At 36.7% G+C, this 17780-nt stretch overlaps 2 protein-coding genes across 2 annotated transcripts in view; one reads left to right on the forward strand and one right to left on the reverse strand.

Annotated features, from left to right (window-relative positions):
* Positions 1–3118: 3118 nt before the first annotated feature.
* Positions 3119–9618, forward strand: LOC136824627 (prolyl 4-hydroxylase subunit alpha-1-like). Its single transcript, XM_067080618.1, has 2 exons — positions 3119–3852; positions 8229–9618. The coding sequence occupies exons 1-2, from the start codon at positions 3180–3182 to the stop codon at positions 9164–9166; spliced, it is 1611 nt and encodes a 536-aa protein (XP_066936719.1). The 5' UTR covers positions 3119–3179; the 3' UTR covers positions 9167–9618.
* Positions 9463–17780, reverse strand: part of LOC136824624 (TBC1 domain family member 31-like) — a 35260-nt gene continuing 26942 nt past the window's right edge. The window contains exons 20-24 of the mRNA XM_067080614.1: positions 11772–11912; positions 11244–11360; positions 11009–11086; positions 10442–10538; positions 9463–9735 (exon numbers count right to left, since the gene is read on the reverse strand). Coding sequence (XP_066936715.1) covers positions 9602–9735; positions 10442–10538; positions 11009–11086; positions 11244–11360; positions 11772–11912 — 567 coding nt within the window. The 3' untranslated portion in view covers positions 9463–9601. The remainder of the gene's footprint in view (positions 9736–10441; positions 10539–11008; positions 11087–11243; positions 11361–11771; positions 11913–17780) is intronic.

Genomic DNA, 17780 nt, shown 5'->3' on the forward strand with positions numbered 1-17780 from the left:
TTTTTTAACTCGTGTTCTTTTTAATTCACTGGTCACCGTCGAGACAGGGATTCCTGTGTAACTGAATAGGATTAAATAGTATTCCTAAACCACCTCTGTAATAAATCAACCTTTTTAAACTCATAGAATCGATCACATTGATTTTAGTATTGCCTCAAGCCAGTTACTAGTTAATTGAATCGCAGACCTCTATAGATATACGTCCTATAAGAAATCTTTTTCGCTAGAGGATGAGCAGAAGCCTAGCCAATATTACAATATATCAAAATTTTAAAGAAATCCAAATTAATGTCACTGCACTGCACTGCACTGGGGAGACGACCGCAGCCATAATGAAATGAGATTTAGTTATTTGACAACTCCTTTAGAGCACTCTTTACCGAAATCTTTACTTTTGCCAAAAGAAGTTCCAGACGAAGAACTTAATACAGAGATCAAATTAACAGCACGGCTCTCTTGTTACATGTAATTGAGTTAAATCATTTTGTTGTGAAAAAGACGATTGAAAAATGGAAATTCTGAAAACTTGTTTTCACTGAGAAATAATCTGCTTTTAAAATTCATTCGCTGCCCTACTTTCATTTTTTCATAAGAAAAAAGGGGGTCAACGGGTCATAAATATAAATTGAAAAAACTCAGCTACAAACTGTGATGTGCTAGTCGTCTTAAAATTTCAAGCTTTTAAGGCAATTACTGTAATTCCTACAAAACCGATCTTGTAGAACTTGTCAACTAACGATGTCAGATAAATCAAAGAAAGTTTTCGAAATTATCGTTAACATTCCAATTCTTAGCTCACAGCGAATAGAATATATCACGTCTCCGAAACGTAACGCAGCCAATCTGATTGGTCGATTGCTAGACTGAAAACTTCACTTGAGCGATAGAAAACCTAGGCTACGTCATATCTTACTTGTTTCGAGCGTATAACTCCTACTCTTTACGGCCACATTATAGCAAAATCTATAGACAAAAAGTAAGGTCTAAAAGCCTGGAGCTGTCTATTGTGTGTAGACTATAAAAAACCATAACTCTAATGTAAGCCAGATCACAAAAATTGTAGGCTAAAAAATCTGATTACCAATAACTAGTTCTCCGATACCGAAAAACACTTTGAGCTTTTGAAGGTGAAATTCTCTAGAAAGAAAACAGTTCTATATCAGTAGAAAGATCGGTTACAACTGATGTAAGATACTGTTGAAAATTGAAGAGAAAATCAAAAAGGGGAGAAGAAGATATCTGTATGTAAGCCAGATTGATCTCGCTTAATCCATAAAGTCTACTTCTCTCCATCTCCTTAATTTCAATGATAAAGAAAGAAAATCTTCAAAAATCAGAAGAGAGAATAAATTTTTTTTATAGTTTTATGTTCATGAAATTGAAAAAAAAGCACGGAATCTTGAAAACAGAAGTAGGGCCTTTGCAACGCTTACGACTAACTAAAGGTGTCAAGCCATTTCCAAACCCTCCAAATTCCATATGACATAGTAGTAGCCTAAGTCTGTAACGTGCTACCTCAAGAACTCATTAGAGCGGATTTAAAAAAAGGTTTTTCATTATGCTATAATCTGAAACATCTTTGAACAGGGGAAGATGTGCAATTGATACATGACATCTGTCTAAAAATGTAACCAAAACCAAACTGCTCCCTTGATTGATCAATAGAATACAAAGTACTGTTCCCTCGATTTATAAAAATTATTAAGGATTCCAGAGCCCTAATATTATTCCCCTAAACTAGATACTATCCTTTTTTTACACCTTTTTCTATTGTCTGTAGGTGTGAAAAAAGACTGGGACGGTTTTAGGGTGCTAAAACGGACAAAAATGCCCACGCGGCAATTGACGGCTACGGTCGAAAAGGTGTATTCGAGCACATAAAAAGGTCGTCACAAGTTTCAGGTTCTGACGATAGACACCCTGAATAAAAAACAACTGTTCACTTTCTGGAGAACGATTGAAAAAGTCTGATGGATTTCGAATCAAGATATAAGTAAATTGAAACTCGAGACCGTTTAGATATAGTCGAACGTGCGCAACGCACTGGGCTCAACTTCAGTAGCTTCAGATTTTTCAAAGGCCCGATTGTAGCAAAACAAACTAGCTTACAGTTACAAAAGTTACAGTTACAGCTTGAAGTTACAAAAGATCGTTTTGGAAAAAACTCGTCCCACACCAAAAAATAAAAACTTTTGAAAAATGAAAAAAAACACCCAGATATTCACCGAAGGAACAAGTGTGCCAAATTTCAGCCAAATCCGACAATTTTTGAAGTCTCCAGGCTGCCCCAAAGTTTCAGCGTCGTTTTGGCGAAAAACTCGTCCCCAGGCCCCAAAAATCGAAATCTTTGAAAAATGCAAAAATACCTCCAGATACTCCCCCAAGGAACAAGTGTGCCAAATTTCAGCAAAATCCGATAATTTTTGAAGTCTCCAGGCTGCTTGCCCGCCCGTTCTCTCAAGTCTTAAAACCATTTGGGAAAATCTCTGTATAAAAAACTGATGTCAACTTTACTTAAAACTAAACCCGACAGTGCCATGATACGTAAAGCTCCAACAGGGTTTCCGGGATCTGCAATCTCCATAGACTATAAATCATATCTGAAATGGACAGACAGATAGCACAAAAAATTGCTCTTTGTTGCTAGGAAACCGTTTATAACAAAGACGTGCACAATTGCAAATGAAATTGTATTGTTGCCGCATGTATTATAAAAGAGAACGAACAATAGATCTTAAGTTATGCTGAAAGTAAACAAGATTTCTTATAAGAACATAACTCCAAACTACAGTAGTTTATAAGTGATTAAACAGCCGGGTGAAAGTTGGAGGAGGCTAATGCGCAATAAATATATCGTTATGTTTTACTGACTGTAGCATGATAGTAAGAAATTTTCGTATTGAGAGAGAGATTGCCCTGGAGGAGAGGATAAACATAACCTTATAAAAAGCAAAGGTTTTCAACGACGAGGTATTGCTTACAAACAAGGGAAAGAATGTTCTTATAAAAAACGAAACATTACAAACCGTATAAAACAGTGCAGACAAAAAGGTTTTGAAGCCGTTCGAATTATACTGAAGGTGAAGAAGAAGAAACGTCAGCAGAAAAATAGTAAGAACATTTCACATGAAGAAGGTGAAAGGAAGGAAAGGAGTGGAAGGAAAAAAGATAAAGAAAAAATGAGGATTATATTACAGATTTTGTTTTTGGTTATACTGCTTTTTGAAACTGAAGCCAAATCAAAAAGCGAAGAATACCAAAAACCAAAACATGATTTTTTTACTTCGGCGTCAGATATGGAAGTATTGTTAAATGTTGAAAAGAAGTTGTCTAAGAAGTTTCTTAGATATGTTCGTAAAGAAGAGGAGAGGCTTGATAAGTTGGAGGATGAGATACGAAACATTGAAGATGGTTGGCCACAACCAGGTCGTAGTAAAGCTCAATGGTTATCACACGTCACTAACTCGTACACTATTTTAAAGAGATTCTCAACCTTTTGGCCGAAAATTGGTGATTTTTCAAAGTCTAATACAACCAAAGATCACATGCTGAGATTGTTTTCTGATTTAAGTCGAATCAAAGAATCACTTCCCGCCGAGGAAGATATGAAAGGAGCGTTGAATGCTGTCTTCAGGTTACAAGACACTTATGATTTACCTGCAGCAGATTTTATTGATGGTTTGGGAGGAGACCGCGCGCATAAATTAAGCGTTGAAGAGATTTTCGAGATTGGTTTTCTATGTGTAGGCATCAATGATCATTACCACGCACAGCAATGGTTAAACGAAGCTCTGAACCGCTTCCCGGTTGGCATACAACAAGTTGGATTCTTAGATAGAATCTCCCTTTTAGGTGAGGATTTTTTTAATAGGCAATGGCATGGTCAAAACTTGATGTTTTTTATAAGAATATTCATCATGATAAAGTTGGCCTAAAAATTTAGAATATCACTATCATGGAGTTTGGCAACTGAAGCTAAGAATGTCCTTTTTAGAACATTTCTAACATGAAATTGTCATCTATCCCCCACTAAGGCTAAAAGGTTCATAAAGATGCTATTTTATACTTTATAGGTACATGAATCAAAAAGTTAACAAAATTTTTTGAATTTTCTTACAAAACAAAACGTGTACTTTCTTATTATTTGTAAAAAGAATTGTTCATCGATTGCAAATACTTTTTTCTTTTATAAGAACAACGAGGCTCAAAATCGCTAAAAAATAAAACAATTTATGAACAATAATGAGCCTGAAATTACTCAATTTCAAGCAATATAGGGAGTCAAAGTAGTAAAAATTGGGTATAACGCCTAAAATACCTCAATTACACCCTAAATCATTGTCATGAAATCATATTGAATACACGTTTTTTTTTATTAGAACACCTAAAATTTGGCTGAGCCTGGATGTGCTTATTTTTTTAAGCAATTTTCAGCCTAAAATGTTTCTTAAATGCGTTCTTAATTTTTCAAATCGACAATATCATGCAAAATAAATAGCACTTAAAATTAGTAAAAATTTGGACAATATTTGACCCTCGATTTTAGAAAATCCATGCCTGAGTTCGGTTAAAACTGCTTGAAAAGAGTAGTAAAATTGTAGTTTCTTGTCATTTTTTTCCAAACTGAGGCTGGGCATGTTCTTACGATGTTCTTAATTTTTCGACGAATTTCAGCCTCAATGTTCTTATAAACTGGGTTCTAATAAAAAAAAAACGTGTAGTGCTCGATGATAAACAAACAAGATACCAGAGCCAAGTAAAATTTAAAAGCGCCAAACTTTAAGTTATGTACTTTTATTGAAAGAAAACTTTTTTTCAATTACACCCTAGAATAAGAGCAATTGAAGTGCCAAAAAAACAAGAATTCTTATAAAAAAGTGTACTGTAAATTTTAGAGGTACGGCTTAAAACCTTGGCTACAAATATGTTATAAAAATTACAAGATTTTAAGAAATAATGGAATACTGTACTACTATACAAAGAATTCATCTTTACAAAAAGCGTGTATTTTGAAAAGAAAGATCACTCACTTATCAGAGAAACCTTTTTGTTGTTCTTGGTGAAACTGATTTGATATCTTTCGCTCGAACCTGTTGGCCCTTCTTCTTGCCCTAAAGAAAATGGTGAATACTTCCATTACTTTCAAAGTGTTGAAAAACCAAAAAAATCTACAACGAAAAAGAAATAAAATACACAAACAACTTTCGAACAAATAAAGAGAAAAAGAAAAATGATGATTTTACAAAAATCAAAGGAATTATACAGAATGTGAGCTTGAAATTAAAGGCCCCCCTCCTCAATGGCATACCGGATAAGTGGGATGGGGGAACCTAAGTGGGAACCTAAATGAACACCTGAAAAGTGGGATGGGGGAACCTAAGTGGGAACCTAAATGAACACCGGAAAAGTGGGATGGGGGAACCTAAGTGGGAACCTAAATGAACACCGGAAAAGTGGGATGGGGGAACCTGGGAACCTAAAGTGGGAACCTAATTTTTTATTTTTTTTATTTTTTTTTTTATTTTTTTTTTTATAGCAATATATTTCGCACGTCCATTGGCCTCCTATGAAACAGAACTTTTGATTTTACATTTTATAAAGTTTTTTCTCCCTTTCTTTTATCAAACGCTCTTTGAAGACTTGTAAGGATGGTGCTTCAACAATATCTTCTTCTAGATCATTCCAAGGTTTCACACTTCTGTAAAAAAGAGAGTTGCTTTGGTAGCCTCTCATACCGTCATTAGCAAAGTTCCTTTGAAGCTCGTAATCATGCTGACGTCGTGGTCGTGTTCGAGGAGTAAATTTCTCTGATCTTATAGACTCGTCATAAATGTGGAGGTTCTTGAAAACTTCCACCATATCACCAACTTGCCGCCTGGTCTTTAGGCTAGGTAGATTGATGAGTCGTAGCCGATCTTCGTATGAGTAGTTTCTATAGCAACTAACTAGCCTTGTAGCTCTTCGTTGGACGCCCTCGATTGCATTGATATGTTTGATTAGCCTTGGAGACCATACTACATGTGCATATTCCAAATGGGGTCTGACAAATGCAATGAAAAGCGTTCGAAACATATCTGGTGAGAGAAATTCGAAGCTCCTGCTAATCAAGCCAACGATAGAGTTAGCTTTCTTGATTTTACTGAATATATGGGCTTCAAAGGTCAGGTCACTATCGATTATCACTCCTAGATCTTTTTCTTGGTCAACATGTTCTAGAACAGATCCTGATAGGGATGGACATATTTGATGTTCCAAAATTTACCCAGTGTTAAAACATGACACTTGTTCGGATGAAATTCTAAAAGCTTTGACCAAATTTTAAACCCTTAGAGTGCACTTATTCTCATTTTTGCTCATTTCCACCCTTACAGTGTACTTTGGGAAGCTTGGAAAAAAGGGCCGCACGTACGGTAGGTCGTTTACCTTGAGTGTCCCCCCCCCGTGGATCTATGCTTATGTGTATTGAAACGTGGCAAGCCGTGTAATATGTTCTATTTTACTATCAAACATTTTTAATTAATGAAGTGTATTCACACGCTGTACTGTTTGGTTGGTACAGAAAGAAAAACGAGCTAGAATCCGTTAAATGCTAAGCGACCCCAGCCCTGACCCGAAAATTGGAGCTGCGAATAAAAAACAATGTGTATTGCATCAAGAGTGAACAAAAACTAGATCGTAAATAATGTTTTACTAGATACTGTATTCAAGCAAATTAGATCCGCGCAAAAGAAAGAAGAGGCTCTAAGTTATCCATCGAGCTATGAACGAACTTCTAATTCCTTCTAGATTTGAAGATATGACGGTTTAAAGTTTAAAGTTTAAAGTCAATTAAGTGAATTTACTAAAAAGAACCTTTCAGATGCACTATAAAACTGCTGATAAATAAACATGCTTTTTTGAGCTAATTGAATAAATAAATTCCCTTTGTTTTATTTTCAACATTATTGTTTGCGAACCGTAATGTAAAGAGTAAATAACTGGTGTTCTTATTATGATAAAAGGTTTTTTCCACAGGAAAAAGTATGGAAATCACATGCTTGGTAAAACTGATTTCCGAGCATGTGATCCTGCAAAAAATCACATGCGTGTGAAAATGCAATTCACAAGTCATCTTTTCTCAACTTAAATGGAGTGTCTGACTAGATATAAAATCACAAATAGGATTGTTTGTCTTTCTTAGAGAGAGAGGTTTAATACCCTAAAAGTAACTCACTTCTATTCTATTTAACAAGTGAGAAAAGATGGATTGTGAATTACATTTTCACACGCATGTGATTCACGGATATTTTCCTGTGTTCTTTCCTTGCATATAATATCTTTCTTATCTTTATGTATTTGTTTTTAAAGAAAAATATTTCAATTCTATTAATAATTAAACAACTTAGGTTCCCACTTAGGTTCCCCCATCCCACTTTTCCGGTGTTCATTTAGGTTCCCACTTAGGTTCCCCCATCCCACTTTTCCGGTGTTCATTTAGGTTCCCACTTAGGTTCCCCCATCCCACTTTTCCGGTGTTCATTTAGGTTCCCACTTAGGTTCCCCCATCCCACTTTTCCGGTGTTCATTTAAGTTCCCACTTAGGTTCCCCCATCCCACTTTTCCGTTGTTCATTTAGGTTCCCACTTAGGTTCCCCCATCCCACTTTTCAGGTGTTCATTTAGGTTCCCACTTTAGGTTCCCAGGTTCCCCCATCCCACTTATCCGGTATGCCCTCTTCAATCAATGAAATACAATCTAATATTTGCAAGGGGCGGAGCTTCAAGCTAACATTATAAAGTCATATAGATAAAGTTTTCCAGGTAGGGAGATAATGGGGGCGTATCATGAGGAAGAATTGAAGGCGTAGTCCTGGTGGAGGGCGGTTGAAAAGAACATATTATAAAGCATAACCCTTTTAACCATACTTAAGCCTACAAAACTTAAGTATTGTCGAGAGTATTGTTTATCCGAGGTTCAAAAAAAAAAGCATTTACAAAACATAAAGAGAGGTTAGCAAAGACTTAGCCTTTGTTTATAATAAAAAAAGTGTCTACCTGGAACCAACCCTGTCCTGCTGATGGAGAACAAACCATGTTATTAAAGCCTTATTAGTCTTAACTGATTTGATCCTCCTGCAAAAAAAACACATGACCGGGTAAGCAAAAGTCAAGTAATAAAACGAGTTGAGAAGATACTTGTTCGGGATTATATGGAATTTTAATACAAAATATTTCTTTATTTCTTTTCAGAATATTTGGCATGGTCTGAATACCACTTAGGGCACTTGGAACAAGCTGTTAACCTTACCGCACAGATTGTACACATTGATCCAACTCACAAATCAGCACCCATCAATCTAGAGTTATATCAACATGATTTAAAAGCTAGTCAATTCAATCCTAACATCCGCAAGAAAGTTTTCCGGCGCGAAAAAGATTGGCAGACACGTCACAACAATCTGTGTAACGGGAAAGAAGTCATGGAGCAGGAAATTATTGATAAGTTGTATTGTGAATTCGATAACAAACGTCACCCACGTTTTATCCTAAAGCCACTCAAAGTTGAACATCTGTACAACGAGCCAGGTTTAACAATGTATCATGATTTACTTCGTGACTGGGAGATAGATGCCGTCAAAGAGAAGGCGCGTCCGCTTTTAAAACGCGCGACCGTTCATGATCCGAAAACGGGTGAATTGGTTTTCGCAGATTATCGGATTAGTAAGAGCGCCTGGTTAAAACCGGAGATGGATCAAATAGCAAACCACGTGATCAATAAAGTTGGTGACGTCATTAATCTCGATATGCGATACTCAGAGAGTCTGCAAGTCCAAAATTACGGTTTAGCGGGTCAATATGAGCCACATTTTGACCATTCAACTGTCCGCACACCAAAACAATTCAAGGAATTGGGTGGAAACCGTATCGCTACTATGTTGTTATATATGAGTGAAGTTGAACGAGGAGGTGCCACCATTTTTGTTAACACTGGCCCAGGAGTCGCCATCTGGCCGGAGAAAGGTGCCGGTGTCTTTTGGTATAATCTATTACGTAATGGTGATGGAGATAAAAAGACAAGACATGCAGGCTGTCCAGTTCTTGTTGGACATAAATGGGTGTCTAACCTGTGGATACATGAACATGGACAAGAGTTTAGAAGGCAATGCTCGCTAAATATGCATGAATAAGAAATTTAAAACTACGTAAAAAAAAATGGCTATCGTAAATTGAAAACTTTCAGGCTGAAGAAGTGAGGTTAAAGAAGTTGAACGTTCTCTTCATGTTAAAACCAATACATAAAACTGAAAAGGTGTATTAGATGATATATCATTTGAGGAGGGTTTACTCCCAAAATATTAATAAAAATCAGGAAAATAATTGTAAGAAGTATAGATTTTGTATCGAATTTCGGAGGTGCTGGAAGAAATTTTGATTGTCGATAAATACCGACGCGATTGCGTTAAATCATAAAATTTCAATCATATTTGAATTTTCATATATCTTTAAATTTCTATGTATGAGTTTTTTATGTACAAATGTTTAAAATATTTCCAAAATATTTACATCTCAGCAAAAAGCATGACTTAATAATATATACAAAACGATGAGATTGTTATAAATATTCAATCAACAACACTTAGCTGTTTTTGTTTCCTTGCCATTTGCGTACGTAAATCACGAACTTGGGTCATCAAGTCCATCTGTCGACCAGTGAAAGAGCCTCGATCACTCAAGTCGTCCTCGTCCCTCGCTAACACTGCCAGGAGAGAAAAATCCAGCTGATCATTTTATAGATTTAAAAATTGAAATTTCAATACAAACTTGGTTTATTGATACACTAGTAAACCTAGAGAGTCTATCACCATATTTCCCTAATACTCTGCCTGGAATTGCTTGGATATCGAAGGCAATCCATTGCGGCGCAAGTCTGTGATCGAAACCTCCGCACTACCAATCGACTTGTGGTCTACTAACTTTCGCTAGATCGCAACATTATAAAAGTGAACTTAGATGATTTTTTGTTGTGCTAATGTCATTGGCAGAATAACAAAGGGACGACTAAGGGCTGCATCACTGACAATTAGTAAAACCCTGCACTGAACTATGTTTTTATGAAGGTGACACCCGCGAAGAAGACACCAAATGCGCTACATCACAAATATCGAACGAAAAGTAGATCTAACGCTCTCGATGCATTTAAACCACTATCGATTAGTGGAACCATTAGAGACTCTGGTTAGCCAGGAATGAGAAACTGTCTCCAGGGTTCATAAAAAAGCTCAGTGGTGTGTACGTGCATTGGCCATGACATTCCCGGGGGCGTTCCCACCCAATATCCTGTCCCAGTTCGTGCTTGATTCTTGATTCAACGTTAAATAAACGTTCTCGACCTACCGGGTGGGATTAACTATACATTATGGACTAACCCCCCCCCCCCGGGTTTTGCTCGAAAATTTACAAACCTCGATGTCCTCGCATAACTCGATCAGACGTGGTAGGAAGTTGGTCATTAAAGTTTTTCTCTGACCTTACCGTTTGTTCATCGTCCATCATCTCTCGCTTGAAATATAAAAGTTATTTTTACTCCTCATCTAATACCTCGGAATGGAGAAATCATAATCCCGAAGGATTTCTCAAAATTAAACAATCTATCATATTTTCTATGAAACTAAGCAGAATCGACTCACTCAAACTCGAACACAAGGGAGAGGTTTTATAAGAGGGATACGCAAAAGGAGAGTCTTTTGTAAGCTTTCCAAGCAGGGTCGAAATAACCTTGTGTTTGAACTCGTTACACGCCTTTTTATGAGAATGTCAAAAAGTTTTGAAACCTTCGGACATTATTAACCTTTAGGGTTTTAAGCTAGAAAAGTTCGTAAAGTGTTCTTATTATCAGCATTTTATGAGTATTTTAGTCTAATTCCATAAGAAATTGCATATTTTAGATCATAAAAACCAAATTTTTAACCTCGAAGTCGTAATGTTCATATGTACTTTGTTTTTATACTTTGAATAAGAAATTGTTCTACCTGATGGAGAATGGACTGACGTATTGTTTGATGAAGCTCGTTTTCTATTTGTTCGTTTTCTTCATTCATTCGTGCAATCTAAACACAACAATCAGATGAAAGTGCCCAAAACAAAACGTCGTTTTTCCAACTCCATTCGAGTTAATAACATTACATTTTTATATGAAAGACTAGTTAGTACATATTTAGCTTAAGTACGCAACGGGTGTAAAGGATGTTGATTGAGGTTACCTACCTGTAAAGCCTGTATTTCTCGCTCCATATCCCATTTCTTGTTTTGAGCAGCCAAATCAGCCTGTACTTGAATGTTTTGACGTCGTTGGCCGACCTTCCCAAGCTCTGTTTGATATTCCTGGTGGTGAGAAGCGTTAGTAATTGAAAGGGTTTATCAGCTGTAATGAAGAACCTAGCATTTCCACATACAACCAACTCTCTAACTCGGTTCTAAATCACCCGAACTTTTTTTATAGTGTGAAGTTGATGGTACTCTTAGTTCGTAAAGTCTCACTTAACTCGCCGCAAACTTCTTGAAGACAAACGAGGTACAATTAACCACGAGAAATCTGTGGTACCTGGTTATTTGATAATGACAGGCTTTACGGTTTGCAGCTGAAACCACCATGAGGAATGGTGATCAATTGCTCAACAAAGACGATAGAAAAAATTTTTGGGTTGAGAACCCAGGAAAAACAAACAGATTCTATCATGGGACGGTGAAGCAATTAAAACTTCTTTTGTGTAAGCCTGTTCCCGCTTTTACTACCTTTAACTTTTCAGCGTCTACAGCATAAGCTTTATCAATGACACGTTTCATTTTGCGGCTACTTTGTTCTTCATGTTGTCTTAAGATTTCTCGTTCTGATTGCAAACGAAATGAAGATTCCACATCTTCTCGCATCAAGTCCTGAAAAATAGTAGGTTTCGTCATATCTTTGTTTAGAGTATAAAACTCCTGCTCTCCTACGCTCTTACTCTCAAGAGTAAGGCCTGATAGCCCGGAGCTGTTTATTATGTAAACTAGAAGAAAAGTAGAATAAAACCAGACTAGCAGTTTTTTTATAAGAACAATGTTAAATTAGAACATGGCGAGGTTTCAATTTTGATGAAAACCTAAAAGAAAGTTAAGAGCAATTCCAGACTCAGACTTTATAAAAATTGTGTTTCTAATTGTGTTTCTAGGGGTTAGGTGAAAAGGCACTTCTTCTACATCAATATTATTAAAATTGCACTGTATTATTTTTAGATCTTTTTATCAATGCAAATACTCTTAGGTTCCAAATAAACGGGGGAGGGGGCACCTAATTGCCGGGGGGGGGGTTGGATATTGTACTTCTGAAAACCCAAAAATAAGGTGGGGGGTTGGAAAATTTTCGAAAAATTAACAAGCGGGGTGCCCGTTTATTTGGAACCTAAGAGTACTTGAAACTCAGGATTACATAGAAAGTTATTATGACGAACTTTTATTATTGATAAAAAAATCTAGAAAATAAATATCGTAGTCATGATATTCTTTTAATTCAAGCCAACAGCACCTCTCAATCGCGTGATTAGAGTAGGTTGTGCTTGCACAATCAAAACATAGTCAGAGGGTGTATCTAATAAAACAGTCCGTTCTTTTATTTCAGAGTTTTTACTAGACAATTTCATTTTGACAGGCATATCAAAACCACAAATGCATTGGATCGTTCCATTTTGGTTAGTGATTCGAGCCATGGCTTCGTGTACCGTTTCATGATTCGAAATAATTGACTGTTCATCGATTATGTCAGGTTTCTTACATTTAACACATTCTACCAAAATGCGGAGTTTTATGGTCCTGTGAGCAATAAAACTGGGCGAAAATTCGAATAGGCGCCGTTGGTCTTTGTGCATTGAGAACCAACCCTGTTCTTGTTGGTACAATGAAATACTGCACCCTGTCATATTTGATAACGTTTCCTCTAGATCTCCAATAGTTAAGGTTTCTTTAACTGTGATAGTACCCGGTAACCCTATTCGTTCTCCATAAGGGCATTTCAAGGACACGGTGATATCTTTGGGTTCAAGAATGATTAGATTAAGGTACAAACATTTCTTTGATCTCTCTTCTTCACTTGAAAAATGATTGAAAACATCAATGAGAAGTTCATCCTTGGTTATCTCCCTGTTTCCATGCATGTATATTTGACCATGACTGGGAATGTTCCATTCTTGTCTAATATGATTTTTAACACCTTCAAGGGAAGCAAACTTTGAATCAATCTCGAGAACTCTCGTAAGTGATTTGATAACCAAAGTTTTTAAACCATTTACTTCGAACAAATGTTTCCTTAGGCACTGGTCATCACTACATTCGACTGTACAAAGTAATTCAATGTCTTCCTTGAAAACACCATTCGAATAAAACATATCTTCAGTATTATCTGTTCCCAAATATCTATCCATTCGAATGTCAATCAAACCAAAATTCAAAGAGCGAAGATAGTTGGTTAAAATGTTTGGTATATCTTTGATCTTAAGGGTAGGATTTTGAACAAGATCCAATATGTTTTCAACAATAATTAAATTTGTCATTTCATCTTTAACTCGTATGGATCGAAGTTTTTGTAATCCTAAATCTTGTATGTTAGATTTCACTGTGTCATCAAGAAGCAATCCAACATGGACAGGGAAGGTTTTATAAGCTAAGTGAATAACAAACGGTCCATTATCTTTGTTTTGAAATATGAGATTCAAATGCGATTCATGATTTTTTATTAGTTTGCCGCAATGGTAATCAAAGATACGTCAGTAGTCAGTGATACGTGAGTAGACCACGGTAGAGGAAGGACATGCTCTGCTGACGTGTCAAAACTTTGAAGGCGTGTTGAAAGTTTTTTGCTAGTTTTTTGCTGTACTTTGGATGAAATCTTTTTGATACATTTATTTTGCTGTTTTACTGGTTTTGTTTTCGATTGGAACTATGAGTCAAGCAAACAAAATTACAAGAAGTTCTTCTGATGTTGAAAAATATGGAGATTTATTAGATACAAAACTTGATGCAAAGCTTCTTAAATTGTCGAAGTCTTTAGCTTCCAAAGAAGACGTGAGTGAGATCAAAGAAATGTTTATTGAGATGGCTAAACGTATTGATGACCAAGACAGGAAGATTGCTTCTCTTGAGATTGAGGGTCAGGATCATGAAGAAAGAATTCTTAAGCTGGAAAACAAAGTTTTTGTATTGGAGGACTCAGTTAACAAATTGCTAGATAAGAATGCTGTTTTGTCTAGTTCAGTCGATTTTCTTACTAAGCAGTCCGATTCTCAAGAACAGTACAGCAGAAGATACTGTCTGAGGATAAATGGAATCGAGACTAAGGAAAACGAATCAGCTAAAGATTGCTTGAATACCGTTGTAGATGTTTGCAAAAATAAACTTTGGAATCTTGGAATCTCGCATTCTGATATTGATCGTGCCCACCGGGTTGGGAAAGAGAAAAAAACAATCATAGTGAAGTTATTTTCCTTTGCTAAACGAACAGATGTTTATAAGTCAAGGAAAACTACAAATGATTTTAAAGTCTATCTCGACCTCACTAAAAACCGTCTCAATCTTCTCGACAAAGCAAGAGAATTCATTGTTGGTGGAAATTGTCCTGTGGATTTTGTTTTTGCTGACATCAATTGCAATGTTGTGGCTCGCATGAAGTCAAAAGAGTATAAGTTTTTTGATAACATTGATTCTTTTAAAAACAGAATTTTGAACACAAAATAGCTTTCTTTCTCTAATGTCTTGGTATAACTTTTTGTGTTCTCTTTTTGACAATATTTTATAAAGTATTGCTAGTTCTGTTGATTTCATTCATAAACTAACGGCACCCTTTTATCAAATAATTACTTTTGATTACGGTCGTGATTACACTTGTGTTTGGCACTGTTACTACCTAATTACAGTAATTTCTTTTCAGCTTTTTTCTGTTTTTTTTCTTCTCACTTTTAGTAATAATTTGTCATACTTTTTTTACAATTTTGTGTGTTTGTGAGGGCTATTCTTGTAAATCAATTTCTGGTCTTGTACTTGTCGAACGGTATGGCTTGCTATGGGAATAAGCTTGCAGCAGTATAGAGCGTGCATTGGAAACTTTAATTCTTATAATATTTTTCTCACAAAATTTAGCCTCAGTCTGCGCATTAGTCTTACTTTCCATGGGTTTTCAAAAAATTTTCCCCTTCGTTTCTATATATTCTGGGTGCAGTACTTATTTACATTTTTTAAGCTTAGCCTACTTCTTTTGGCGGGAGATATCGAGTCTAACCCGGGGCCGAGAGGGAAAGATAACACCTTATCAATTTCACATTGGAATCTAAACAGCGTTTGGGTTAATAAATTTTCAAAGATTGCTCAAATCACTGCCTTTCTGAGTGCTCACAAGTTTGATATCTTCTGCGTCGGTGAGTCGTTTCTCGATTCCTCTATCGAGAGTGATGATTCGAGGTTGAAGATAGAAAATTATGAGCTACTCAGATGTGACCACCCATCTAACTCTAAAATAGGTGGTGTTTGTCTTTATTATAGAAGGGGTCTTTCTGTTGAGAGAAGGCCTGAGTTATCTTCTCTTGACGAGTGCCTTGTTTGTGAAGTTAATTCTGGTTCGAAAAAACTTCTTCTTTGTCTTCTCTACCGTACTCCTAGTCAAAATGCAGACGAATTTTCTGCATTTAAACAAAAAATGGGAGGAAACAATCAAAAACATTTATGACGTTTCTCCCACTCTATCTATTTTTCTTGGTGATTTCAACGCAAGAAATTCAGTTTGGTGGACTGGTGATATCACAAATTCTCAAGGAGAGGACATTAACGACTTAGCCACGCAGTATGGGTTACATCAACTGATTGACGAGCCAACTCACTTGAAGCCTGGGTGCTCTCCATCCTGTATAGATCTTATTTTTTCATCTTCGCGAACACCTATTTTAGAATCTGGGGTTTTACCTTCCCTCAATTCCCGTTGTCACCACCAAATACCTTTTGTTAGAATAAATTATCAAATTAAATTCCCTCCAGCTTATAAACGCAAGATTTGGGACTTCTCTCGCGCTGACCAAAGGGGAATCATGCTTGCTCTGAATGCCATTGATTGGGACACTACCTTCCTGGGGCTCAATGTTGAAGATCGCGTCGCCCTTCTCTCTGAATATATCCTTAACATCTTTTCTAACTTTGTCCCAAACAAAATTATAACAATCAGGGATAAAGATGCGTTATGGATGACTCCTGAGATAAAGCAGATGCTTCTGGACAAGGCTAAAATATATATCGTCGATGGAGAAAGTGGCAAAATCCCTTAGATCGCCAGGCACTCGATGATATGGTTGTCGAGTGCAGATTAGCCATTAATACTGCCAAGGACAACTATTTTTCTCGTCTTGGCATTTCTTTAAATGATCCAAACATCGGAAGTAAGAAATACTGGTCTACCCTTAAGCAGTTCCTGAGCATACGAAAAACCCCTAAAATTCCCCCCCCATTCGCGACGAAAGAAACGTCCTTGTGAGCGATGTTTCTGAGAAGGCCGATATTTTTAACTCTTTTTTTGCAAACCAATGTTCTTTGATCGAAACTGGCAGCGTGCTGCCACCTGAACAATTTTTTACTGACTCCAGGCTAAATAACCTTGAATTTGACGAAGAAAAAATCGCGTCAATTATTAATTCTTTAAACGTAAACAAGGCCCATGGGTGGGATAATGTTTCTACTCGTATGATCAGGATCTGTGGTGATTCTCTAGTAAAACCTTTGTTTAGTATATTCAATCTTTCCATCAATTCTGGCATTTTCCCATCACAGTGGAAGAAAGGCAATGTGGTTCCTGTCTATAAAAAGGGTTTGACGTGAACCCTTCTTTCTTGAGATATCAGGGGTGTGTTTTTAGATATTTCAAAGGCATTCGACCGGGTTTGGCATGATGGCTTGATTTTCAAACTCAAATCATATGGGGTAACTGGAACTCTGCTTTCCTTAATACGTAACTTTCTTGATGATAGGCATCAGAGAGTTGTGTTGAATGGGAAAACGTCTGAGTGGAAGAGGATCAATGCTGGGGTACCTCAGGGCTCGATTCTTGGTCCTTTATTCTTCTTAATTTACATCAATGATCTCCCATTAAACCTTGAGTCAAAACCCAAAATCTTTGCTGACGACACCTCCTTATTTTCCCTTGTGATGGACCAGCTCTTGAGCCTTGGGGTACTAAACAGAGATCTTGCCAGGATAAGTGAGTGGGCTCGTCAATGGAAGATGTCTTTCAACCCAGACCCTTCTAAACAAGCTGTGGAAGTCTATTTTACCTGCAGAATCACTCCTGCTAATGCTCCAGTAATCTCCTTCAATAACACTAACATCGCTGTCAGTGAGCACCAGAAACATCTAGGTCTTATCTTAGATTCAAAACTTTCTTTCGATTACCATCTTGAGGAGAAGATAAAAAAGGCCAATAAAGGTATTGGCCTTATTAACAGACTTCGCAAACATGTGCCTAGAAGATCTCTTCTTACCATCTATAAATCTTACATTAGACCTCATCTAGACTACGGTGATATCATATATGACCGCCCAGGAAATGCCTCTTTTGTGCAGAAGCTTGAATCCATTCAATATAATGCCTGCTTAGCTATCACAGGTTGCTTTCGTGGAACGTCTCAGGAGAGAATATACTCTAAACTTGGCCTTGAAAGCCTTGCTGACAGACGTTTTGCCAGAAGAATGATATTTTTCTATAAAATCATAAATAACCAAGCTCCGTCTTACTTACGT

Source organism: Clytia hemisphaerica, unplaced genomic scaffold (assembly GCF_902728285.1).
Source record: "Clytia hemisphaerica strain Z4C2 unplaced genomic scaffold, Clytia hemisphaerica genome assembly, whole genome shotgun sequence".
In the NCBI taxonomy this organism is placed as follows: Eukaryota; Metazoa; Cnidaria; class Hydrozoa; order Leptothecata; family Clytiidae; genus Clytia; species Clytia hemisphaerica.